This window comes from Lygodium microphyllum, chromosome 17 (assembly GCF_053477565.2).
Source record: "Lygodium microphyllum isolate KBCC chromosome 17, Lygodium_microphyllum_v1.1.10, whole genome shotgun sequence".
NCBI lineage: Eukaryota > Viridiplantae > Streptophyta > Polypodiopsida > Schizaeales > Lygodiaceae > Lygodium > Lygodium microphyllum.
Window position 1 is genome coordinate 16,496,487 of NC_141151.1, and position 21,357 is coordinate 16,517,843.

Below are 21,357 nucleotides of genomic sequence, written 5' to 3' on the forward strand. Positions count from 1 at the left end.
TGCAAACACTACCTCTCTTGGAGGGTCTCTTGGTCTATCCTCATTCTACTGCATGCTTATTAAGAATTATAAAACCATAGTAACTCCTTTGACTAACAAATTGAAGAAGGAATCTTTCTTTTGAGATGCCATTACAGCTAAAAGCTTCAATTAGTTGAAGGAACCTCTCACTTCTACTCCTATTCTAATATGCCTAGACTTCTCTAAGGAGTTTACTATGTAGTGTGATGCTAGTGTGGAAGAAGCATAGGTGCTACATTGTTACAAGAGCATGGTATCATTGCCCTCGAGAGTTGCAAGCTTACAAAGAAACAAATGGTTATGAATGTGTATAACCACGGATGTTGACTATACTCAATGCAATCAAGAAGTGAAAAGTTTTAGTAAACCTCTTTGGAAAAAACGACTTTAAATTAGAATCAAATTAAAATAAGAGGAAAATACGTGGCTATCGGTACGATTCACAGCATGTCATTGCATCAAAGCTTTCATGGTGCTTTCGTGTTTATCCACTCGAGTGAAGTCTGGTTCTTTTGAAGCAGCTAAAGCCTGAGCCTAACGCTGCCTAGCCCATGCCTCTCTAATTTTTGTTGTTCACAAGCGGACTTCGTCGAAGCATGGCGGCCCTTCTCCCTCCATCCCTGCATTCCTCTTCGGCCACCACCTCTTCCTCACCGACGTGCCCTTGCTTCTCTCACAAACTCATCTTGTCTAGTCCCCTTCTCCTTTCGCATCCACGCCGGGGTTGTGGCCTCCTCCTCGTTCAGGCGAAGAAGGAATCGCTGGAGCTCAAGTCGCAAACCAATCTGACCGGCTTCGTCTTCCAGCCTTTCTCTGAGGTGCAGCCCAAGCTCTCTGAAATCGCTTCCACCAGCAAGGAATCGCTCGCTCGCCAGCGCTTTACTGCCGCTTCAGAAGCTGCCATTAACGAACAGATAAAGTGAGTGCTTTTTGTGTCAGTGTTTCACTGAATGGCAAGTGTACGGTATGGCTTGATTTTTCTACATTCCATTCAGAAGCTGTCATTAACGAACAGATTAAGTAAGCGCTTTTTGTGTCAGTATATCACTGCATGTCTGGTCAAGTCTAAGGTATGGCTTAGACTTTTCTACATTTAATCAAAGAAATACTAAAGAAGCCACAAGTTCTGCCTATGTAGCAAATGCCATCATAGTGTATCTTCTGGCGCCTGTCGTCCTTTTTGTTCGTGTCTTATTCAACATAATCTACAACCTGATTAGTGACCAATACAACCATGACAAACTGAGCATACTTATTACTCCTTGAGCTTGCTTGAAATCTTGAATAACCATTCATTTCTGATGCCATGATCCTTAGCATTATCGTCAAACTCAGACTAAGACGGGGGATGGGAGTTAGCGCTCTTCTAGTATACATGAGCACTCTGTTTAAGGACTAATGATATGCATCCCAATGGGGAGAGTCATATATCTTCGTTTTCTTTCTAAGTCTGCTGTAATAAGCAGAAAGCTGAACAGGTATGTTGTCTTAGCTGTACTGTTATATTGTTGAGCATTTGACAAAATACTTCATATGTTTTGACTTCAAATTTTCTTCATCTTGCCTGCGGAGGGAGGGCCAGACTCTTTCCAGACTTGACCATCTGTTTTGTTTCAGTGTTGAATACAATATCTCATATGTCTATCATGCTCTTTTTGCCTACTTTGATCGTGACAATGTTGCACTTCCAGGCCTGGCAAAGTAAGCTTGCTCCTTTCTATATGACAAAGTGCATTGAGAGTATTGTCCCTGGAAACTTTAATTCAATCAAAGCTTTTTAAAGGGGTATTGGGTTTGCTCCTGTAGGTTCTTCAAAGAGTCAAGTGATGAAGAGCGGGAGCATGCAGAACATTTTATGAAGTATCAGGTATGGTGGTAAGCAGAGATGCATTTATATCCATTGCATGGCAAACATCATTTTGCCAAAAATTTGTGTCAGCAACAGAGATACTATAGTATCTTTCTTATTGCAGAACCTTCGAGGTGGTCGTGTTAAGCTACAAGCTATCATGTCACCTGAGATGGAGTTTGATCATTCAGAAAAGGGAAATGCTCTTCATGGTAATAATATACTTACAAGTTTGTTTATTTTTTTCACTTTTATAAATCTGCCTTAGAAGTTTCAGAAGCACTCGAATGTTTTAATTTTCTGACAGCTATGGAGTTAGCATTGTCCTTGGAGAAGTTGAACTATGAGAAGCTACTGAATTTAACAAAGGTATGAAGTATGAAAGAATCTGGTACTACTGTAGCATAACATCTGATGAATTCATCATTATATATTCTATTTTCCTGGTCAGGTTGCTGAAGAGGAGCACGACCCACAAATGCACGATTTTATTGAAAGCAACTTCCTAGGAGAGCAGGTGTTTTCAACTGCTTCTAATACACGTAGTTTCAAGTGGCTTGTTGCTGTTGTATAGCTGCTTTTAGATGTGAGTCTGGGAAATCATGTTCATTTGTTGATGCTAGTTGTGATTACAGACTAATTCCATATGGAGATTTGCAACAACATCAAAATTTTCAGATTGCACAACTGTGATTATAGAATTTTGCTCCGATGTTGATCCTGTTATGAGAAAAAGTAATTGTTTCAGATAATCAAGTGATATTGCTGACTGTATATTGAGTTATTATTATTGAAGACTTATCTATAATGTATATATGTGGGATAATGTTGATGGAACTGAGAGGATGGAGGGCACAAGGCAGCAATGTGGGTACAATGATGGTGGACATGCGGCATAGTAGTACATGATGATGTAGCAGCAATTTAAGTGTACTCAGCAGGTTGGTAGTGTCAGTTAGCCTAGTGTTAAGCCACCCAAATTTGCCACTAATCAATCATATTACTTTAGCTCTTACAATATTTCAAAGAGAAAATTTTAGAATCATGATAGGATAATTGGATCAAAACGTTCTATAAATACATTGCAGTTTTAAGTGTCTTCCCCCATAACAATTGCGAAAGATTAGCTGTGGATAACATGCACCGAATCTTCTCACCTAAAGTGTGATTAATTTGCTTAGTCACATCATAGATGACGAATTATAAGGGGTAGGGAGCTTTCATTTAATCCCATTTACATCACAAAATTGATTGAATTCTTTTGACATATATTCTCCCCCATTATCTGTTCTTGTGCACTTAACTTTTAAACCCTTTTGAGTGCTAATGAACCCATAAAACCTTTTAAAAATGTCAAATGCCTCACCTTTTTGCTTAAGCAAGTAAACCCATAGCTTTTTAGATTGGTCATCCATAAAACACACGAAATAAGGGAAACCACTATGAGTTTTTATTGGCATGGTACGTACATTAGAATGGACTAAATCCAAAATACATGTCTTTCTAGAGGCTCCATGAGAGTATGAACTCTTTACATGTTTTCCCAAATTACAATCATCACAAAAGTCAAGCTTTAAATCTTTGACATCAACTCTTCCAAGTGAAGAGAGTGCTTGCAAATCCTTTTGGCTCATGTGTCCAAGACCCTTGTGCCATAGCTCCATGTGTGATTGTACTTTTGCAATTGCAACAAACTTGCTAGGAAGTGTCTTGTAGTGCAGATAATACAAAGTTCTTTTTTTACTACCTCTAGTGACAAGCATGGATCCTTTTTGCACATTCCATATTCCACCACCAAAAGTAGTGAAGCAATCCTTGTTGTCTAATTGCCCAACTAAAAGCAAACTCTTCTTGAGACTAGGTACATACCTAACATCATGAAGAATGAATTTTTGGCCGTTTTTAAGAGCTAGGTGTATGGTGCTAACTCCCTCTATGTTACATGCATAGTTATTCCCTAGGTAAACTTCGCCCAAGTGACTTGTTGCATAAGAAGAGAAACACTCCAAAGGCGGAGTTACATGAAATGAAACACCACATTTAACAATCCATGATTGTGACAAACCATTATGAGTAGACAACAAGGCATCTATCACATCCTTTTTAGTGATATACATGTCTTTTATTGTCATAGCATGTGGTTTTGAAGATGCAATGAGTAAATATACAGTATCTTCATTTTCTTCTATCTCTTCAATGAAAGCCCTAGATACTTCATTTGCCTCCCCTGTTTCTTTAGGGGTAGAGTTGCTATCTTTCTCATTCTTTTTGTTTTTTGCATTTATTTGCTTTTTGTGTTCTGGTTGCCTTTTAAAGTACTTGCAATGAGGCTTTTTATGCTCTTGCATCCACATTGGTAGCAAGTGACATCTTGTTGTTTTTCCTTGCTTTTGTTGTGATTTTTGTGTTTATTTGTAGCATTTGACTTCTTTTAAGTCCTTCCTCTTACATTTTAGACTGATCCATTGCTGCCCCCACTTGCCTTGCGTCTAATCTCCTTGTTGAGAATAGAACCAGGCACACCATTAGAAGTCAAGTTGATGTTGTGGCTTGAAGAGACAACCAATGCTTTCCATGAATCTGGTAAACTCATGAGTAAAAAGATAGCCTTCAACTTGCTATTAAAAGCCGGCAAGCTTGCAACCTGTAACTCACTCAAAATCCTAGTAAATGCATTCAAATGCTCTAAGGCGGCCTTGGACTCAACAAGCTCCAAGTTAAACAATTTCTACATGACATAGACCTGATTGACAGGAGTTGTATATTCATATGAAGTTTTGAGTTTCACCCAAACTTCACGTGCTGTGGAGAGTCCCTTGATATCAATCAAGATATCATCTATGACTACCATTTTGATGTAAGCAATAGCCTTCTTATTCATCTTAGCCCATTTCTCATGAGACAAAGCAAGAGGCTTGTCTTGTTCCAAAGCATTATCACAATCCTTTAGAAATAGGATACCTTGTATACGATCTTTCAAAGGATCAAAGCCATTGCCATCAAATTTCCGAATCTTGAAAAGATTCTTCGTGTCAAAAGTGGAAGCACTGCCATCCATTTTCAGCAATAAATTTCTGCAATAAAGTGCTGAATATTGTCAGCCAATAGCAAGGTTGCTGAATATAACAGCAAGTATACAAATGCACTTCTAAAGGTGCTCAAGAAGCAAATAATTTGCTGCAATTTCAGTCCAAATAGGCTGGTTACAGCATATACATGCACAAAATGTCATAAGTATACATAAAAGACAATTCACACTTCAATAGTACATCACTGTAATGCCCAAATGCAACAACCCAAGTGCTGTATGAGCATTCAGCAATACACGCACTAAAGGAAGCTGCCTTTTGACAACATTTGATATATCCCAAGTAAGAATTTCTCCCAATCAATAATTAATTTGTTGTTATTTTGTTGCCAAAGCATGAATTAGTACAAAGTATATCACTGATGTGAATAGTCCCAAAATTTCTTTGACAAATTTGTCCCAATTGTATTAATACAGGTTTCGAAGTGCCAAACAAAGGCAAATGTTGCAGAAATTTAACAAATTCTGTCTAAGCCCCAAATTTCTCGGGTCCAGACCTGTATCAATGTCAGTGCATTTAATTCAATTGAGCAAAATTTCAGTGATACATGAAAAGCCCTAAGTGTTCCAAAGCCAATATGTACAATGCTGCAAGTTTTGGGTCCAAAGTCACACTACACAAGTATTCGGAGTGCAAAATTAGAGAAAATCCCAAAAGGGTTGAATGTTGTAGTGCCCAAAGATTGCCCTAGATTTAATGAATGTCAGTCGAGAAATGACAACAAAACTACCATGTCACCACGGTACGGCTTGACAGTTGTCGCATTGTTCAAGAAGGTATTACTAGCTGTTATTTGTTTGATTTTAGGGTTTTAGACTATCTAATTTTAGGGTTTTAGATTGTTTGTCTGATTTTAGGGTTTTAGGTGTGTTAATTGACAATCTAGCACACATGTGGCCTAGAAAGTGACGACTTGACCATCTTCTCGTGCCGAATGAGCTGGATTTAACTCGTATGGACTCCGGGAAGCATGCATACCTTGACTAAAGCTTTGATACTAGTTTGAAGGAGGGGTGTATTGGAGTGATGTGTGTGCAACAATAGAGAGTGCAAAGAATTGAAAAAACGTGAGTAGGATGTACCAGTGTGGAATACACAAAGAATAAAAGAATGTATCTATACTTAGGGTATGGTACATTTACACTCGTAAGGTTGCGATACATATACAAGTAAATATATACACAAGAAGTGTAATGAAGGGTCTTTACAACCATCTTCTTTAAAATATGCCCTCTTTGGCACTGATCTTGCGTGATGCAATTGTTGAGAATTATGTGTCTTGGGAAGCAATGAGCTACTTTGCTCACCCTATGCAGTCCATTTGTCCCTTGTGGTTTCTCCTTGGTGTGCCTTGTTTGGCATGGAGTCGGTGCAGTCTTCCTTTGAAAACTCGTGCGGTGTGTTGGGAAGTTGTATGCCACTTTGCTTGCCTAGCATAGTCCATGAGTTCTGTGTCAAGGATTCCACCTTGTTTTGCACTATTTGGCTAAGACAAAGTGTGGAATAGAAGGATACACTCCGCGGCGAGACGCGACTTTGAAGGACACCTTGGCATGAGAAATCTTCTTTGGCCCTCTACGACCAAATCTCTCCTTGTTGCGCAAGAAAATGAGGCAGTCATCGGTAAGTTTTGGCCCCATTATGTCCCTTGAATAGTCAGGCCTTGCGTGGCTAGATCCACCTATCAAGTCCATAAACAAGCTAGGCCAGCTTGGTGCATTGCATCAAATTGCCTAGCTTGTAATGCGAGGGCCATCTCCCCCTTCATGAATACTTTGATTTGTCTTGATTTCGCATATCCTTTTGCTCGTGAAGCTGTTTTCATCTCCTTGGCACCACATACTTGATTATGGACATCACTCTTGGTAGCTTGATTGAGTAGATGGAATTGCCAATGTTGGATCATTTGGAGTTGTCAAATGCCATGCATCTTCTTGCCCTTTGAGCCAAGTCTAGTTCCTTAGTACTTTGTACCTAGGAACCATTTTGCACTCCTTGTTTGCATGTTAGGGCTCCATCTTTGAGTCATCTTATGTTGTCTTATCTCATGCCTTATTAGCTTTGTATGAGTGGTCCACAACACCATCTCGGCACTACCCCAATTCTCTCTCACACTTGGTCCACTGATCATATGTGAGACTTGGTGTCTCCACCTTGCCCGTTGCTTTGTTACCTCGAATTGAATTTGGGGTTTCAACTTGTGCCATCGATTGGGTTTTCATTTTCCTTCGTTTCTTTGTACACACCCTCTTAATCTTTTGCATCTCATTGACCTTTGCTTTCACTTGTCACTTTTCACTTGTTGCACGTTCGGGTCTATAAACCCCTACTTCATTGTCCAGCCCTATTTCTTTAGGCTCGTTGGCTTCGCTAGTATCTCCTTGCTTCTCCTTATCATTTAGCACGGCCACCTTCTTTACTTTTACTAGCATTACAAATCTCTCATCTGATTGCATTCCTTTCTCCATCTCATCACCTAGGTCTTCAAAGCATTATCCAACACAATCAAATTCTTTATACTTGCTAGCAACGCAAGTCTCTCACTCAACTCCATGCCTTTTCTTCACCCCACCACTTGGCCGATCACATGTCTCCATTTCATTTCCCAATGCATCCCAATTTTTTATTTTCACCGAGTTTGCGAGCCTTTGCTCGTCAATTGGTTTGTATGCTATTTGCACATGCGTTACTTTGTCTTGGTTTGTTTATACTTTCCCTTATTGTTGTAGTCTTCGTCTTGCTTCTTGACTTCTTCCACCATCTTGACTTGCACCCCCTTTGTGCTCCATATCTCTCCCTCTTTGGGCACTTGGTTATCTCCATAGTCATCCAATAATAAATGTCAAGCTTGTAGGCTTTTTTTTTCGTCCATTCCAAGCCTCAACTTCCTTGAATCAATTGGGCTTACACCCTTGAGTCATTTGAAGCACTTTGGAGTTCTTTTCTTTGATATTGGGTTCATCAACATTCGAGTCAGCTTCACTAGTCTCCTCTACTTCACCTTCACACCCTTCATCCCACTCACAATCTTTGGGTTCCTCTAGGTTGTTAGTGAGAGAATTAACATAACTCATCTCATTCCTGTTCATGTAATTTTCTATAAGTATCCTACCCAAATTGTCCTTGGCCCATAGGCTTATCTTTTGAACACTTGGGGTGAGGGAGTTCTTTAGACTTGCCTGCACCCACACAAGTTCTTCAGTTTGCTCTCCAAAATTTGGTCCACAAGTCTCCATGTAGTCTCCTTGGAAACAAGCTAATTATCTAGGGTCACTTCATCAATATTGAATACTTGCTCACTAAGATTTTTTATACTTGTAAGATAAGCATCCATATTCTTTTTCCATGCAAACATCTTTCAATGTCTTACGTAAGTAAGTAATGCACAATTCATTGCGCACTTGATACAAGGAAGCAAGTTGATCCCATGCATGGTTGGTTGTTTTGTATGATTAGATGTGTAAAATGATGTCATGAGGACATGCATTTTGGAAATCTCACTTAACATGTGGATTAATATTTTAATCACATTGTTAAATAAATGTAACATATGTAAGGTGTAATTGGGATTAGAGTAAATTTACAAGCACGAGACCCGAGGAAATCACGAGATGTTAAAGGCAAAAGTTACTAGAAGTTATGCCATACAGATACTTGGTGGTGTTTGGTGTCATTTGTTTGCTTAGGTCATTCATTTTGCCATAAGTGTTAGATGGTGACACTAGAGAAGTGTTTAATGCTGAGACCCACCCTGTGAAGCCCGTATCATGGGGTATAACCCTCCAATCGGTGTGCTCACAAGCTTGTGGAAGTGTATCACGACACGGCACGAGAATACAACAAGTGACAAGGGGCTAAAAACGAAGGGTCTCTCTTGAGGGCCCGAGAGTATATTGCATGGTGGCACGAAGGCACGAAAGCTTTTCCAAGGTGCGAAACGCGCAAGGCATAAGGTTCACGGGCAAGCAGTTGGCACTATCAACGTGCATTCCAATTCAACAAGACACTGGGTGAGGAAAGGGCTTGAGCAGCTCAGATTCCTCATACATACCTAATGGCAATGTGATGGTCAAAGATGGTGCGGAGACACTCATGCAAGGAAGTTTGTAACGTGCCCGCTCCTCAAATCGCGGGGCACGTCTTAGCAGTCCATCAAGAGATATATCTAGAAGATGCTGCTTGGCACTCCCAAAGAATGACACGGGGTTTGCCAACTAGGGTCTCTCGATTCTGCCTCGCAACGGAACTTATCCGGCCGTTCCCACTAGGATCGACCTGAAGTCCGGGTTCCTTGTAATCGAGTCTTCCTAACAGCCCTCTAGCGTCGGTTTACAACTGCTTCCCTTTGAGCAGATACAACTGGACCAAAGCAGACTCATTTCGCATTTGGTTCAAAGAGAATGGGAAACGAGAGGGATGCATCGCTCGATCTCTCTGCTCACAGGGCATAGTCCCATTCCAGCCCCCTAAAACGGTATGAATCAAGGTTCTAACCAACATTTTGCCTAAGGTCATCGTCTGACTTTTCCTAACATTTCTCGTTAACACTTTCTTTGAGGAAAGCTCTCGGCTAACCGAGACCACCCTTTTGTAGGATAGACCCATTGGTCACATCCACTACACTTCCCTCGGGGGTTGTTTTAGTTATCTAATTACCTACCACATTATGTTTGATACATAAAAGCAGCTTCCTTAATTAACCCGTTAATCACAGGTTCCTTCATATAATTTAGGGCACAGACACGAAGACAAGACAAAACAAGATCAAACACTTCCTTGACTTATCTTTAGATTAATGTTTGTCTCCCGCCCATACAGGAGAATTAAGTGTCCCTTTCTGCCTTCATAGAAAAATCCTTCTATCTTCCGGCAATAAAAACTTGAAGGTTTATCCTACCAAGATTCCGCCTTGTAACTAGTATCAAGGCCTTGAGATCCCATCTCAAGTCACGTAGAACACTTGTGTAGAGGCATTGGGATTTACGACTAGAGCCCCCACTGATACCCAAGCATTCTTCTACGCCAAGTAATTTCCACAGAGAGACCTCTCGCGGCGGGTTCGATCCACATTCTCGGCGCGAATTTATAACCCCCTTGGTTAGGGTTTGGCGGTTCGCGGGGGGTAGCTAGCGCCATCCTTCCTTAATTATCCCTTTAGGAAATCAACCATAGCTGAAGCAACCAGCTTAATAACATTTACTAGGGAAAACATCCCTTTTGTTTCCATGGCAATCAGTCATCTGAGACCCGGCCATGTAATCATCAATCACAAACAACTTGGATTAGCATCCAAAACCACATCAAGCAATCACCTTGCTTATGATCCACCTATCCTTAGCAAGATTCTCTCCTCTTACCAAGACAACCAGTCGACATTCACTTGGAGATACCCTTTTCAAACAACCAAGCATAACTTGGGTCAACAATCCATCTTTAACAAGACTAACCTTCGTTAAAACCATTTCAACAGTTCCAAGCAACATGCTTAGCATAAATCAACTACCCTAAAGTTCTCTCTCCCCCTTGGTTTAGGGCTTTGCGAGGTCGATTTAACAAATTCCTTCTAGATTCTTTAAATAAACTAAGTGATTTCACCTTGACCTTTATTAATCATGGCTACCTATTTAGAAGATCAACCCATCCTAAGCCCTTTAATGGCGAATACATGCAATTCTACCTCTATTTAAGAATTCAAGATGCATGAGTACCTGGATATGAGCTATAGTTCTTGGAGGGTTGGTGGTATTCATGTCTCCGCTTGCATTGGATATGTTCCTAGCTCCGTTTGCAACTTCGCACTTGTGCTCCTCGTAACTCGTCTCTTGGGTGCCATACTTGTGTGTTCCCGGTCTTGCAACCCTTGAGGTAAATCGACCGCTCTTGCCTTGGCAGAAGGAAGTGGTACGCGGGTTCACAAGGAATCTAAGGCCAAACAATATGACTTCAACATGCATAACTTTTCTTCTTCTTTCACCCTCTCCCCAATTTGTGTTTCTTCTTTCTCTCCCTTCCTCTTCTTTTTCTTCTTCTTCTCTTCTCTCTTTCTCTTCTTATCATTCTCTCTCTCTCCCTCTCCTCCTCCTTCTTCTCCTCCTCCTCTCTCTCTCTCTTCTCCTTCTTCTTCTTCTTCTCCTCTCTCTCCCTCTTCTTCTCCTTTCTCTCCCTCTTCTTCTCCTTCTCCTTCTCTTTTTCTTCTCTCTCCCTCTCTTCTTTTCCTTCTTCTTCTTCCTCTTTTTCTTCTCTTCTTCTTTCTCTTCTCTCTCTCTCTCTCTCTCTCTCTCTCTCTCTCCTCCTCCTCCTCCTTCCCTCTCTCCCTCTCATTCTCTTCTTCTCTCTCCTCTCCTCTTCTTCTCTCCCTCTCCTCTCCTCTTCTTCTCTCCCTCTCCTCTCCCTCTTCTCCCTCTCCTTCTCTTCTTTCCCTCTCCTTTTTCTCTTCTACTTCTTTTTCTCTTCTTCTTCTTCTCTCTTCTCTCCTTCTCCTTCTATCTCTTCTTCTTCTTCTCTCTCTCTCTCTCTCTCTCTCTCTCTCTCTCTCTCTCTCCTCCCTTTCAGTTCACGCGGGGAGGGGGAGGGAGGGGTTTCAGTCGAAAGCCCTAGGGGGCCGCACTACAGTCCGAGGGGGGAGGAGCCGTTTCTGCTGTAGCAGGGGGGCCGCCTGTGCCAACGGAGGGAGAGGGCGCTTGTACTGTCGAGGGAAGTGGAGGCGATGTCTCACGAGGGGGGGGAAGGGTCGCCTTATATGGCGGAGGGGGAGGTGGTAAGGGGGGAGGAGTCTGCGCTCCCCGCCATCTGGGGGGCTGCATGCTCCCCTATCACACACACTTCACTCCCTCTCTCTCTCCTTGACGTGCTGTTGGTGGGGAGAGGGAGGGATAAAAAAATTTCAAAAAAATTTAAGAAATTTTGAGGGGGGGGGGGGGGTGTGTTCTCATGGGGGGAGGGGAAGTACGGGGGTCACAGGGGGAGGGGGAGATATTACAAAGTTTCCTAGCCAATTTAATTATTGGCTGGTCAGATTATTTTTCTAGGCATTGAAATAAATATTAGAGTAATTTTCAGTATTTAAAGACTGAAAATTAATATTTAATTATGGATAATATTGGAAAAACCATTTGGGAAGGTTGTTATTGGTCAAACATGCCCATGCAAGAGTGAAAAACGTCTTTAGAGGTCAATTGATTGCCCTAATCAAGGGGCAAATCAGATTGAAGACTAATTGGTCATTTTGGACAGTAAGGGGAGTTGGAATACCGAAAGGGATTGGGAAAATCCCATTGTACATCAACTTCTTCAAAAAATCCCGTTGTACATCAACTTCTTCAATTAAGTTAAAGAAATACTGAAAAGGGCGCTAGTTTTGGGGCCAACAAGGTATCCATTGTTCAAGATTGTAAGTTAATTTGCATTCCTTAGTTTTGTAGTAAATGTTATTGCTGTAACTAGGTTGTAATTAGGGAATTACCACCCATCAATGGAAGGAAGGTTGGTTTCAAATGGTCTCTCTCTTTACTGATAAGGCACTTAAGGCATGTGCTTGGGTGCCACGGCCATCCCATCGAATCTAGTTTTAAGTGGAAAATGATATGGAAGAGGAAGAGGACTTCTCATCATGAGAGCCATCTCTTGATGTGGATGTGGGAGGTAATGCTGATGTTTGAGAAACTAGCCTTTGCTTGGTGCTAATCACATTATTCCATAGATTCTTTGTGACAAGAACATGTTGCATCATGGGAGCCCACATTGGGTAAGTGATGCCATCGAGCTAGTTGTTGGCCCCAAGCATACCTAATAAATCATTATTATTGCTGGCCACGGTCGCAAATCAACAATAAAATGATAATTTCCAAATGAAGAGGGAGGAAATAAATCCTTGTATAATGGTGAACCACCAATAGAAGAGTTGCTAGCAGCTGAAGAAGAAGAAGACTCCTGAAATGAATGAGGTTAGATATCCAAGCGAGTCTTAAGGAGCGGAGGCTGTTCAACAGCCTGAGTTTCTCAGGGGAGTGGGCTGAGTGAGAGTGTCATATTTGAGAGTGGATCTTGGATGCAGTAAACCACTAATGTCATTGGAGCAGGATGTTGTGGTGCTAAGAAAGAGCTGAGGACAGAAAAAACGGACTGGTTTAGGGTGGCAGGATGATCTGCAAAATGCTGCAACTGGGAGGATTCCTGGAGAGATATAGAGAAAACAGTGTACGAACATGACCAACTCACAGTGAACTCAGACAAGAATGGAAATGCAGAAGACTGCCGAAATGAATGAATAACGAATTAGGGTAGAAATACGAGTGCTCAAGGAATGGAGGTTGTTCAAAAGCCCTAATCTCTCATGCAAGTGCGCTGAGGTAGGGTGTGGTGTTCAAGAATGGATAGAGTGCAGCAAACCACTTATGTCATTGGGGAACAATGTTGTAGGGCTGAAGAGCTGAGGACAGTAAAATGGAGCAGTCATTGTTGATGGAGGATTTCTGCATGATGCACACAGTAGCAAGCACTCTCCAACCAGCAGGGTTGCAGGCTGATCTGCAAAATCCAGCAGCTGGGAGGATGCCTAGAGAGGGGTGGCAGTAACCAGTAGACGAGGAATTACCGGCAGATGGAAAGCTGCAATGAGAGGCGATGGAGGGGCAGGGTGGGCTCAGTGGCTGGGCAGCAGCCAGAATGAAAGGAGATGATCAAGGTGATGGAGGAGGGCTGGCACTGTGAAGGGCTGGCACTGTGAAGAGAAGGGGAAGAAAGTGGGAGTGTGCACAGAGTCCCCTTCTGCAGGATATTTTGAGCCGACTGTCCTACTGAAAAGTTTGGAGTGTCGTTTTACTTGAATTGTTGCTTTAGTAAATGCTTTTTGGGACTGTTTTAAGACTCAGAAAATCGTAGCGACTGGGCAGCAGCCAGAATGAAAGGAGATCATCAAGGTGATGGAGGAGGGCTGGCACTGTGAAGAGAAGGGGATGAAAGTGGAAGTGTGCACAGAATCCCCTTCTACAGAATAATATTTTGAGCCAACTGTCCTATTGAAAAGTTTGGAGTGTCGTTTTACTTGAATTGATGCTTTAGTAAATGCTCTTTGGGACTGTTTTAAGACTCAGAAAATCATATAATTTAATTGAAAATATTAGGTAGCTTAACCATCTTCAGCCATGACCACACATCCTTTAATGTTGCTTGGTCTGTGCAGTTTCAAAAGGTTACCAAAGCAATAGCAAGCTTTGGACCATTGTGTACACATTCTTCTCTAGAGACTTTGAGGATGACATTGCTTGCAATAAGGAATGCTTTGATTTCAAGACTGCAAAGCTTGGGCGGGAAAGAAATGGGTTGGTAGTCAATTTCAATAGGTTGGCTGGAGTGGTGCATGTTATTGCTCCATCAATGGGGCTGTCAATTGTTTATTAAAGAGATATAGTTCTAGAAGTAGGCAAGAGCGTAGTTCTTGTGAGTGGGCAGTAGGTGTAGTTGTTGGGTATATAGCTTGCGTGTGTGACCAGCAGGCTATGGTGGATGGAACTCCATGGAGAGAGAGAGAGAGAGAGAGAGAGAGAGAGAGAGAGAGAGAGAGCAAGTACACACAAATTGAAAGATAGATTGATAATAATAGATAATAGTACAAGTGATAGGGCTTGAATATATAGACTAAAGTATTCACTTACAAACTTATGCCTTTGATCCTTATTTAATGCTAAGTGGTGTAAAAGGTGTTTACACTTAAATATGCACATTTACTCATAATAATGTAAAGAGAGAGAGAGAGAGAGAAGAGATCTTGCAAATACACACAAAGTGAAAGATAGATTGATAATAATAGATAATAGTACAAGTGATAGGGCTAAATATATAGACTAAGGTATCCATTTACAATCTTATGCCTTTAACCCTTATTTAATGCTAAGTAGTGTAAAAGGTGTTTACACCAAAACACACACTTTTACTCACAATAATGTGTATTCACACACGAGGATAAATAAATCTAACCACCCTCCCTTTGGGTCATGGGTGACTAAACCAGTGAGACGAAACATATGGAAAAGGAAAAAAAGGGAAGGTCTTACCTTGAAGAGGCAACGTCTAATCCTATACAATGATTTTGAAAAAGGAGATACGTAAGTGAGAGAGAGATAGTCTGAGGGAGGTCATGACATGGTCTATCAACAAGCTCTGGGACCCAATATAAGACATGGTTCGGAGGTGCATGTGTATGGCTCAAAGGCTGTTCAAAAGCCAAGATGGCTTAGAGGCATTGGGCACATGATCAGAGGCTAAGTACATGTGTATAGCTTTCGGGATCAACTTAGAGGTCATGCGCAAAGTGGTTAGAATTCCCCTTGAAATATAACTTCTTGGTGAATTGGAAGGAAAGAAAATAAAAAGAAACTCATTTTGGATTAATTTTTGAGCAAAGGATTCCACTCAATTATTTAATAAGTGATGGAGAGGTCTTACCACATGCATAAGCATGGCGAGTGCCTAATTCCAACCACATTTTTATATATGTGCCTTTTTTAAGATTTTATGTTTTTTTTTAAAAAAAAATATTTTTATTTTTGTAAATGTTAAATCATTTATTGGGATGAAAAATTCTGCCCTCGATGTTGATGTCAAGGACATTGTGATCAATGTCGATTGCTTGCAACGGCATCGCCTAGCACTAGACGATTGGCAGGTCATTTTTCACCTGATGTTGAAGGCACGAGCACTTGGGTGGTCTTCAACGTGTTGTCAGAGGCCCCAATTGAATATCAAAGGGTTCCAGTATGAAAAGCCCCAAATTTTATAGAAGAAAATTTGAGAATTTTGATAGAGATAAAAAATCCCCGAAGTGTGTACGAACCGCTTTTATGCAAGCAAAGATTTCAACAGATTAAGGTAATGTTAAAGGAAAACTTTGTGTTGGGCTGAATGGTTGAGGCACAACTAGTGATGTAGACTGATCTGACAGACTTGATGATGGGACGAGTTGAGTTGGATGTGGCGTGCAATAGATAATAGGTTGGAGCTGATGAGTCGTCGGTGTGGGCTGAATGGTTGAGGCACAACTAGTGATGTAGACAGATCTGACAGACTTGATGATAGGACGAGTTGAGTTGGATGTGGCATGTGATAGATAACAGGTTGGAGCTGATGAGTCATCGGTGTGAGGAAGACAGACAAGATGTGGCGAGTCACAGGTGACTAACTTGGAGTGACTGGTGACTAACCTGGAGTCAGACGTGTAGTCAACAGGTTGCACAGGGCGTGAGATTGATGTGCAGCAGGACACATGATATGTGGGCCATTAGTGACTGTCGGCAAGGGATTTGCTGTGTAACAGTTGAGGCACGCATGTTGGAGCAGGCAATGACACAGAACTGGGCGCATAGCAGGAACAGGTCAATACTTTCTCCAGGTCAACAATTTCAGTCTGTGTGGACCAGATGGCTCTTTAGAACTGGCGCTTTTTCACCTTCTTCTTTTGTTGCTGCCATTGCTCTTCTTCCTCAGTAGTACTAGTCAAGAATGGCGAAGTTGTGAATCCAGTGTTTATGATGACACTGATATTAAGAATGGCGAAGTTTGCACACGGGGATAAATAAATCTAACAGTAGTTGGGTCACATGTAATTCATTTGTTGTAGATGAAGAAATAGCAAGTAGAGCAGCAAGATTGTTTGGGAAGGCATATGCTAATGTGACCTTCCCCTGCATTGCGGGTAGCTTGGGTAACTTCAGGATGTTGAGGAGTTGATGTAGATTCTCTCCATTATTGAGCAATTGCATTCTAAACATCATGTTTATTATCTTGTTGATCCACCCTTTCATAGTCTTGAGGGCAATCTCTTTGAAATATTTTGACACCAGACTTGCCATTAGGCAATTGGTGGTTATTGACAGTTGAAACAGTGGCTGCAAGCTCCTTGTTGTCCATTCTGCTGTGGGCCTGTGTGTGGCTTCTCTGAAAAGCCCTCCTACATGTCCTTTTTCACAAAGCCTTGTCAGAATGTTATTTGGACATGTTACTGTCCCTTCTTCCCCTTTCTCAGCAATCTCTCAGTCAGAGACTGTATTTAAAAGAGATCCTTCAGGTCCGGAGTAGTTTTTTTCAGTCTGATGAGTTTTTGTAGATACTTTCTACTGAATGCCTGGGATTCCTGAGTACAATGTCCAATTGTAGACCATGGCTTTTGGAGATTCATTTCAAAGAAATCTTTGAGCATGAACTTGATAAGCAACCCTTGTCACTAGAGTGACCTCTAGGTCTGCCTGGTGATGTCATCTTGTGGCTGCAATTCCTGCTCTTGCTTGCCTTCCTTGATGGTGGAAGCTGAAGATTTATCTTGTCTCAACAATGGCCTTGACTACTTTAGGTCCAAAGTGGCCTCTCCTTGTCAACCTTGACTCGAGATCCCTTTGTGCACACATGCATGTGTGTTTGTCTGAGTTTGTCTGACTGTTGACTACAAGGCAGAGGGTTTGAGACCCAGTACTAGAATTGGTGATCCAAAAGCATGGGTCCTGGAACGATGGAGAAAGAGCCTCCCTTGTTGCAACCCAGGGTTCTCCTCGTTAAACTTGTCTTGTCTTATGTAGAATCTGGCATTCTGTCATTGATGGTCCCAATAGAATTGTTGGTTTGGGTGGCACCTCTTCAGGTATTAACATGTGGCCATAAGCTTGCTTCACTCTCTCAAGGGGTGATCTCCAAAAATTTTTCAATCAGCCTTAATGTTCAGAATGATATCCGACTGAGGCTATTTGAACCAGTGGTGATGAGGGAGAAGCTTGGGAGCAGGTAGCTGGCTGTTGGAAGAGAGCCAATGAGTGATCAAAAGAGGTGGTGGTGCCATGGAAGAGGAGGAAATTGACTCAATGCGGGTTTTTGAATTTATTTGTTTCTTTCAGGGATGGAAGGAGAAGGTAGCAGCTGAGGATAAGAGAATTCGGGAAGAAGATGAGAGGAGAGTGCAGTAAGAGATGAGCAGGGGAGAAGCTGTTGACAGGAGAATGGTGAATCATCCTGTCTTAATAGATTTGCATACCACACAATACAGCTGGACTTGTCTTGTTTGGTGTTTGCCATGCATGTCATCAGGTGTAATATTCAGGATGGAATGTGTGATCAACAGCTGGTCAGAGGGCTAAGTCTTTTAGGAATGGACTGTTGGCCATATGCTGCCTGCTTTCAGGGATAAGCTGGAGCAGCAGCACCTGAGCAGATTAAAACATCTCAAGTTCTACGGTTTTGGTGCACTTTATGATAAAATAGGTGAGCGAATTTTTTTTCGTAGTCTTTTTTTCTTGGAAATTTGGATACCATAAAAATAGCCAGTGTTACTGATGAATGATAAGCATAGTAGCACAATGGAAGTTTCTGCTGACCCAATTCAATTAATGAATTTCCTTCTTGGAAGTGTCTTTTCCCAAAAAAATAGCCTGTGTTACAGATGAATGATAAGCATAGTAGCACAATGGAAGTTTCTGCTGAGCTAATCCAATGAATGAATTTCCTTCTTGGAAGTGTCTTTTCCCAAATCCATCCTCTTGATCTTTTAAGCCCAGAGGACAGGTTGCAGTGTGGCTAATAGGGGCATTCACTTGACGGCCCTTCATTAACAGCGAAGACTTAGTCGGAACAGCCTGTCATCATCTTTTGAATTTGCCAAATTGCTGTTGGTTGATTGCAAACTGTCATGTTGCAACTGGTTCAAGGTGGCAAGGTTCATAGGCTGCATGACCAGGGATGTGATGGGAGATATATTTGCATTAATGTTACTATTGTCTGCATAGGCTGCTTCACTGTTTGCTTGTGGGTTGGTCAACAGGGATGGTTGGTTTGGATTAGCCCTTATCTAGTGTGGTAAAGTCTTTCTGCATAGTGAGTGGGCTTGGTATCTAGTAATGTACCTCAAACTCTCTGAACTTCGGTATAATTACATAGTTTTTTCAAATCTTTCAGGTGGAGGCAATTAAAAGGATATCAGAGTACGTATCACAATTGAGGCGAGTTGGGAAGGGCCATGGTACGCGCTTGTATATACAGTGCTAATGAAACTTACAGATTTTGAGTGTATATTCTGACCATACTCTCATTGTGTTACAACAGGAGTTTACCATTTTGATCGACAGCTTCAATAGTCGGAATAAAGTTGCTGTGTTTTGAAACTGGGCCATTTTTGCAGGTGATTGTCAAAGAGAAGCTAGTCAGGCCCTTACAATCAAACATAGGTCATTCAGTAGGATTGTGATGTCACCAGCCTATTTTTGCCAGGGTTTTCCTCGGCTGTTGGCCACCTGCATAACCACCACCTCACTCTTTGCACATGGCAGGCCTGGGGATTTCTTGAGCTGCAGGCTAGAGCTGCTTTTTCCTCATCGCATCTGTTGTAATTGGCCACACTGTACTAAGACATTTTATTGTGGTGAGAAAAGGGTGCATGAGATGCAAGTGAGCATTGTGCCATACGTGCTAATTTTTGGCTTTGGTTCATATCTTTTAGCTTGTTTATATAGCCTCAGTTTTAGCATTGAATTCAGTGGCTATATTGTATGATAAGAATTGCAATTTGATCATAGCTGTGTACAAAGCTTTAAGTTTACCATTAGGCAAATGCTGTAGTAAGCTATAGGAGGCTGACGCAAGGAAATCTTGTCTTTTTTAGGGGGGGAAGGAAGTGTCAGGTGGTTGCATGTCAATGCACGAGACGTGTTAGGGTTTTTTTTCCAAAGAATCAAAACCTTGCTGTTTTGGTCTTATTTAAGAAATATGAGGTCTTTCTCTTGCACATGGATCAGGGAAACCCTGTTATCATCTTCTCCACATGCAAGGCTTCTCTCTCTCTCTCTCTCTCTCCACCCCCCAAACTTCCCCGGGGCACATCTTTTTCCCAGCTGCCCAAGTTAAACCCTATTCTCTTCTTCATCAAACCCTATTTTCTTCAACTCCTTTAGCTCTTCGGCTTCTTCTGCCTAGCAATGTAGTTGATGAGTTGGGTGCCTTTTTTGGATATTCTCTAGTTGGTAGTGAAACATAAACTTTTTGTTGATGATGCATTACACGTTATGATCAAACTCCATTTCAAATTGATTTTAAAACAAAGGCATGGCCAAGGTGAGCCTCATTGTTAAATCAGTGGTGGCTTAAATTAGTGTGCGCCAACAGATGTAAAGGTCTATGTGACTAGAGTTGAAATTTGGATTGCTATTTTTCAAGCCAAAACCCACTTCAGGCCATGAGCTCAAAGAAAATGATATTTGCAAATATAAACCCCTTTAAAAATAGTCTTATCCACAAAAGCCCATTGGAAAAACATTATTATTATCATTTGTATTGTGATAGGATGTATAAATAAGGACAACTCGTAATGGCATGTAACATATATGTCCTCTTGTGGAATTTTTTTGACATGAATTGAGAAGCCAAAGAAAACAAATCTTTGACCTATGAACAAGTACAACAGTAAAAAGTAATACTTAACACTAACAACCTCCAACAATATGAAACAAATGAAAATAGAAACAAGCAAAATGTGAAACACTACTTTCGTAAATAGGTTGTTAAATACTCCTAAGAAAATTGAAACTAGTAAAAAAAAGTGACATTGATGAAAGAGAAATAGGAGAGATGAGTCTCTTATTGTCAATTCTAAAACGTTAGTTAGCATTAATTTCTAGCCTAATATAGTTACTAGCATCATTAATTGTCATCTTGACCCTTGTTGAATGTTTGAGGAGCCAAATCAAGTCTTCAACAATTGCATGTAGTGATGAGGCTTCAAATGGCATGGAGGAGAAGAAAAGATAAGAGAGAATTGATGCGCAAAAAAAGCCCTAAACAGTAGTTGCATGCATCAAATTATGCATTAAATGTTATGGTCTATAGTTGATTAGGGTTTGCTATCTAATACTCCAAGATTTAGTTGCTCTATAATCTGTATCTGCTATCATATATGAACTAATATCCACATCCTTCAACTTTGCATAGCTTTCAAACCACACTAAAATAGGAGAGGAAGTACCCAACTTGGAAGATACACTAGCATGCAACCCAAACTTTGAAATTTGGTGAATTTCCATTTCGATTAGGGTCCTCTTTTAAACAACCCTTTGGCCTTGTTTGAAATAAGATCAGCTTTTAAATTCCTAACCTCTTTGACCTTTAAAAGTAAAAATTTCCTCAAACCCTAGTCTAGGATATTAGATAATTTAAATTCCTAACTTCTATGACACCAAAGGTAAGTTCAAAGGGGCTACTCAATGTCCCTAACCAAGATCTAACTTGAGTCCCCCAATGGAATATGTCCACACGTTTTGCGAAAGTCCACAATAGTTGAAGGTAAGATTGTATGTCATCAGGACTCACATTCAATAGAATCTCACATATACGCAATGCTTATGCATCTTATGTGTCCCAACTTTATTATAT

At 41.1% G+C, this 21,357-nt stretch overlaps 1 protein-coding gene across 4 annotated transcripts; it reads left to right on the forward strand.

The window, feature by feature from the left end:
- The first annotated feature begins 479 nt into the window (after positions 1-479).
- Positions 480-19,645, forward strand: FER1 (ferretin 1). 4 transcript variants are annotated; one of them, XR_015694353.1, is made up of 10 exons: positions 480-940; positions 1,639-1,722; positions 1,828-1,888; positions 1,995-2,082; positions 2,178-2,239; positions 2,322-2,387; positions 17,838-17,942; positions 18,122-18,201; positions 18,892-18,955; positions 19,039-19,635. XR_015694353.1 is itself a non-coding variant. In XM_087697074.1 (8 exons), exons 1-8 carry the CDS (start codon positions 618-620, stop codon positions 19,068-19,070), a joined length of 780 nt encoding a protein of 259 aa, XP_087553200.1. In that variant the 5' UTR covers positions 483-617; the 3' UTR covers positions 19,071-19,592. The 4 variants fall into 4 exon arrangements, 2 of the variants coding, with proteins under 2 accessions (XP_087553201.1, XP_087553200.1); XR_015694352.1 differs by having other exon boundaries at positions 17,838-18,201; positions 19,039-19,645; XM_087697074.1 differs by lacking the exons at positions 17,838-17,942; positions 18,122-18,201 and having other exon boundaries at positions 483-940; positions 19,039-19,592.
- Positions 19,646-21,357: the final 1,712 nt, after the last annotated feature.

What these genes read in the sequence shown, in the direction of transcription:
- FER1 (XM_087697074.1), top strand. Translation starts at nt 618, where the DNA reads ATGGCGGCCCTTCTCCCTCCATCCCTGCATTCCTCTTCGGCCACCACC. An exon ending in AGCTACTGAATTTAACAAAG is followed by an intron (nt 2,240 to 2,321) that starts GTATGAAGTATG and finishes TTTCCTGGTCAG; the next exon opens with GTTGCTGAAGAGGAGCACGA. An exon ending in GCAACTTCCTAGGAGAGCAG is followed by an intron (nt 2,388 to 18,891) that starts GTGTTTTCAACT and finishes CAAATCTTTCAG; the next exon opens with GTGGAGGCAATTAAAAGGAT.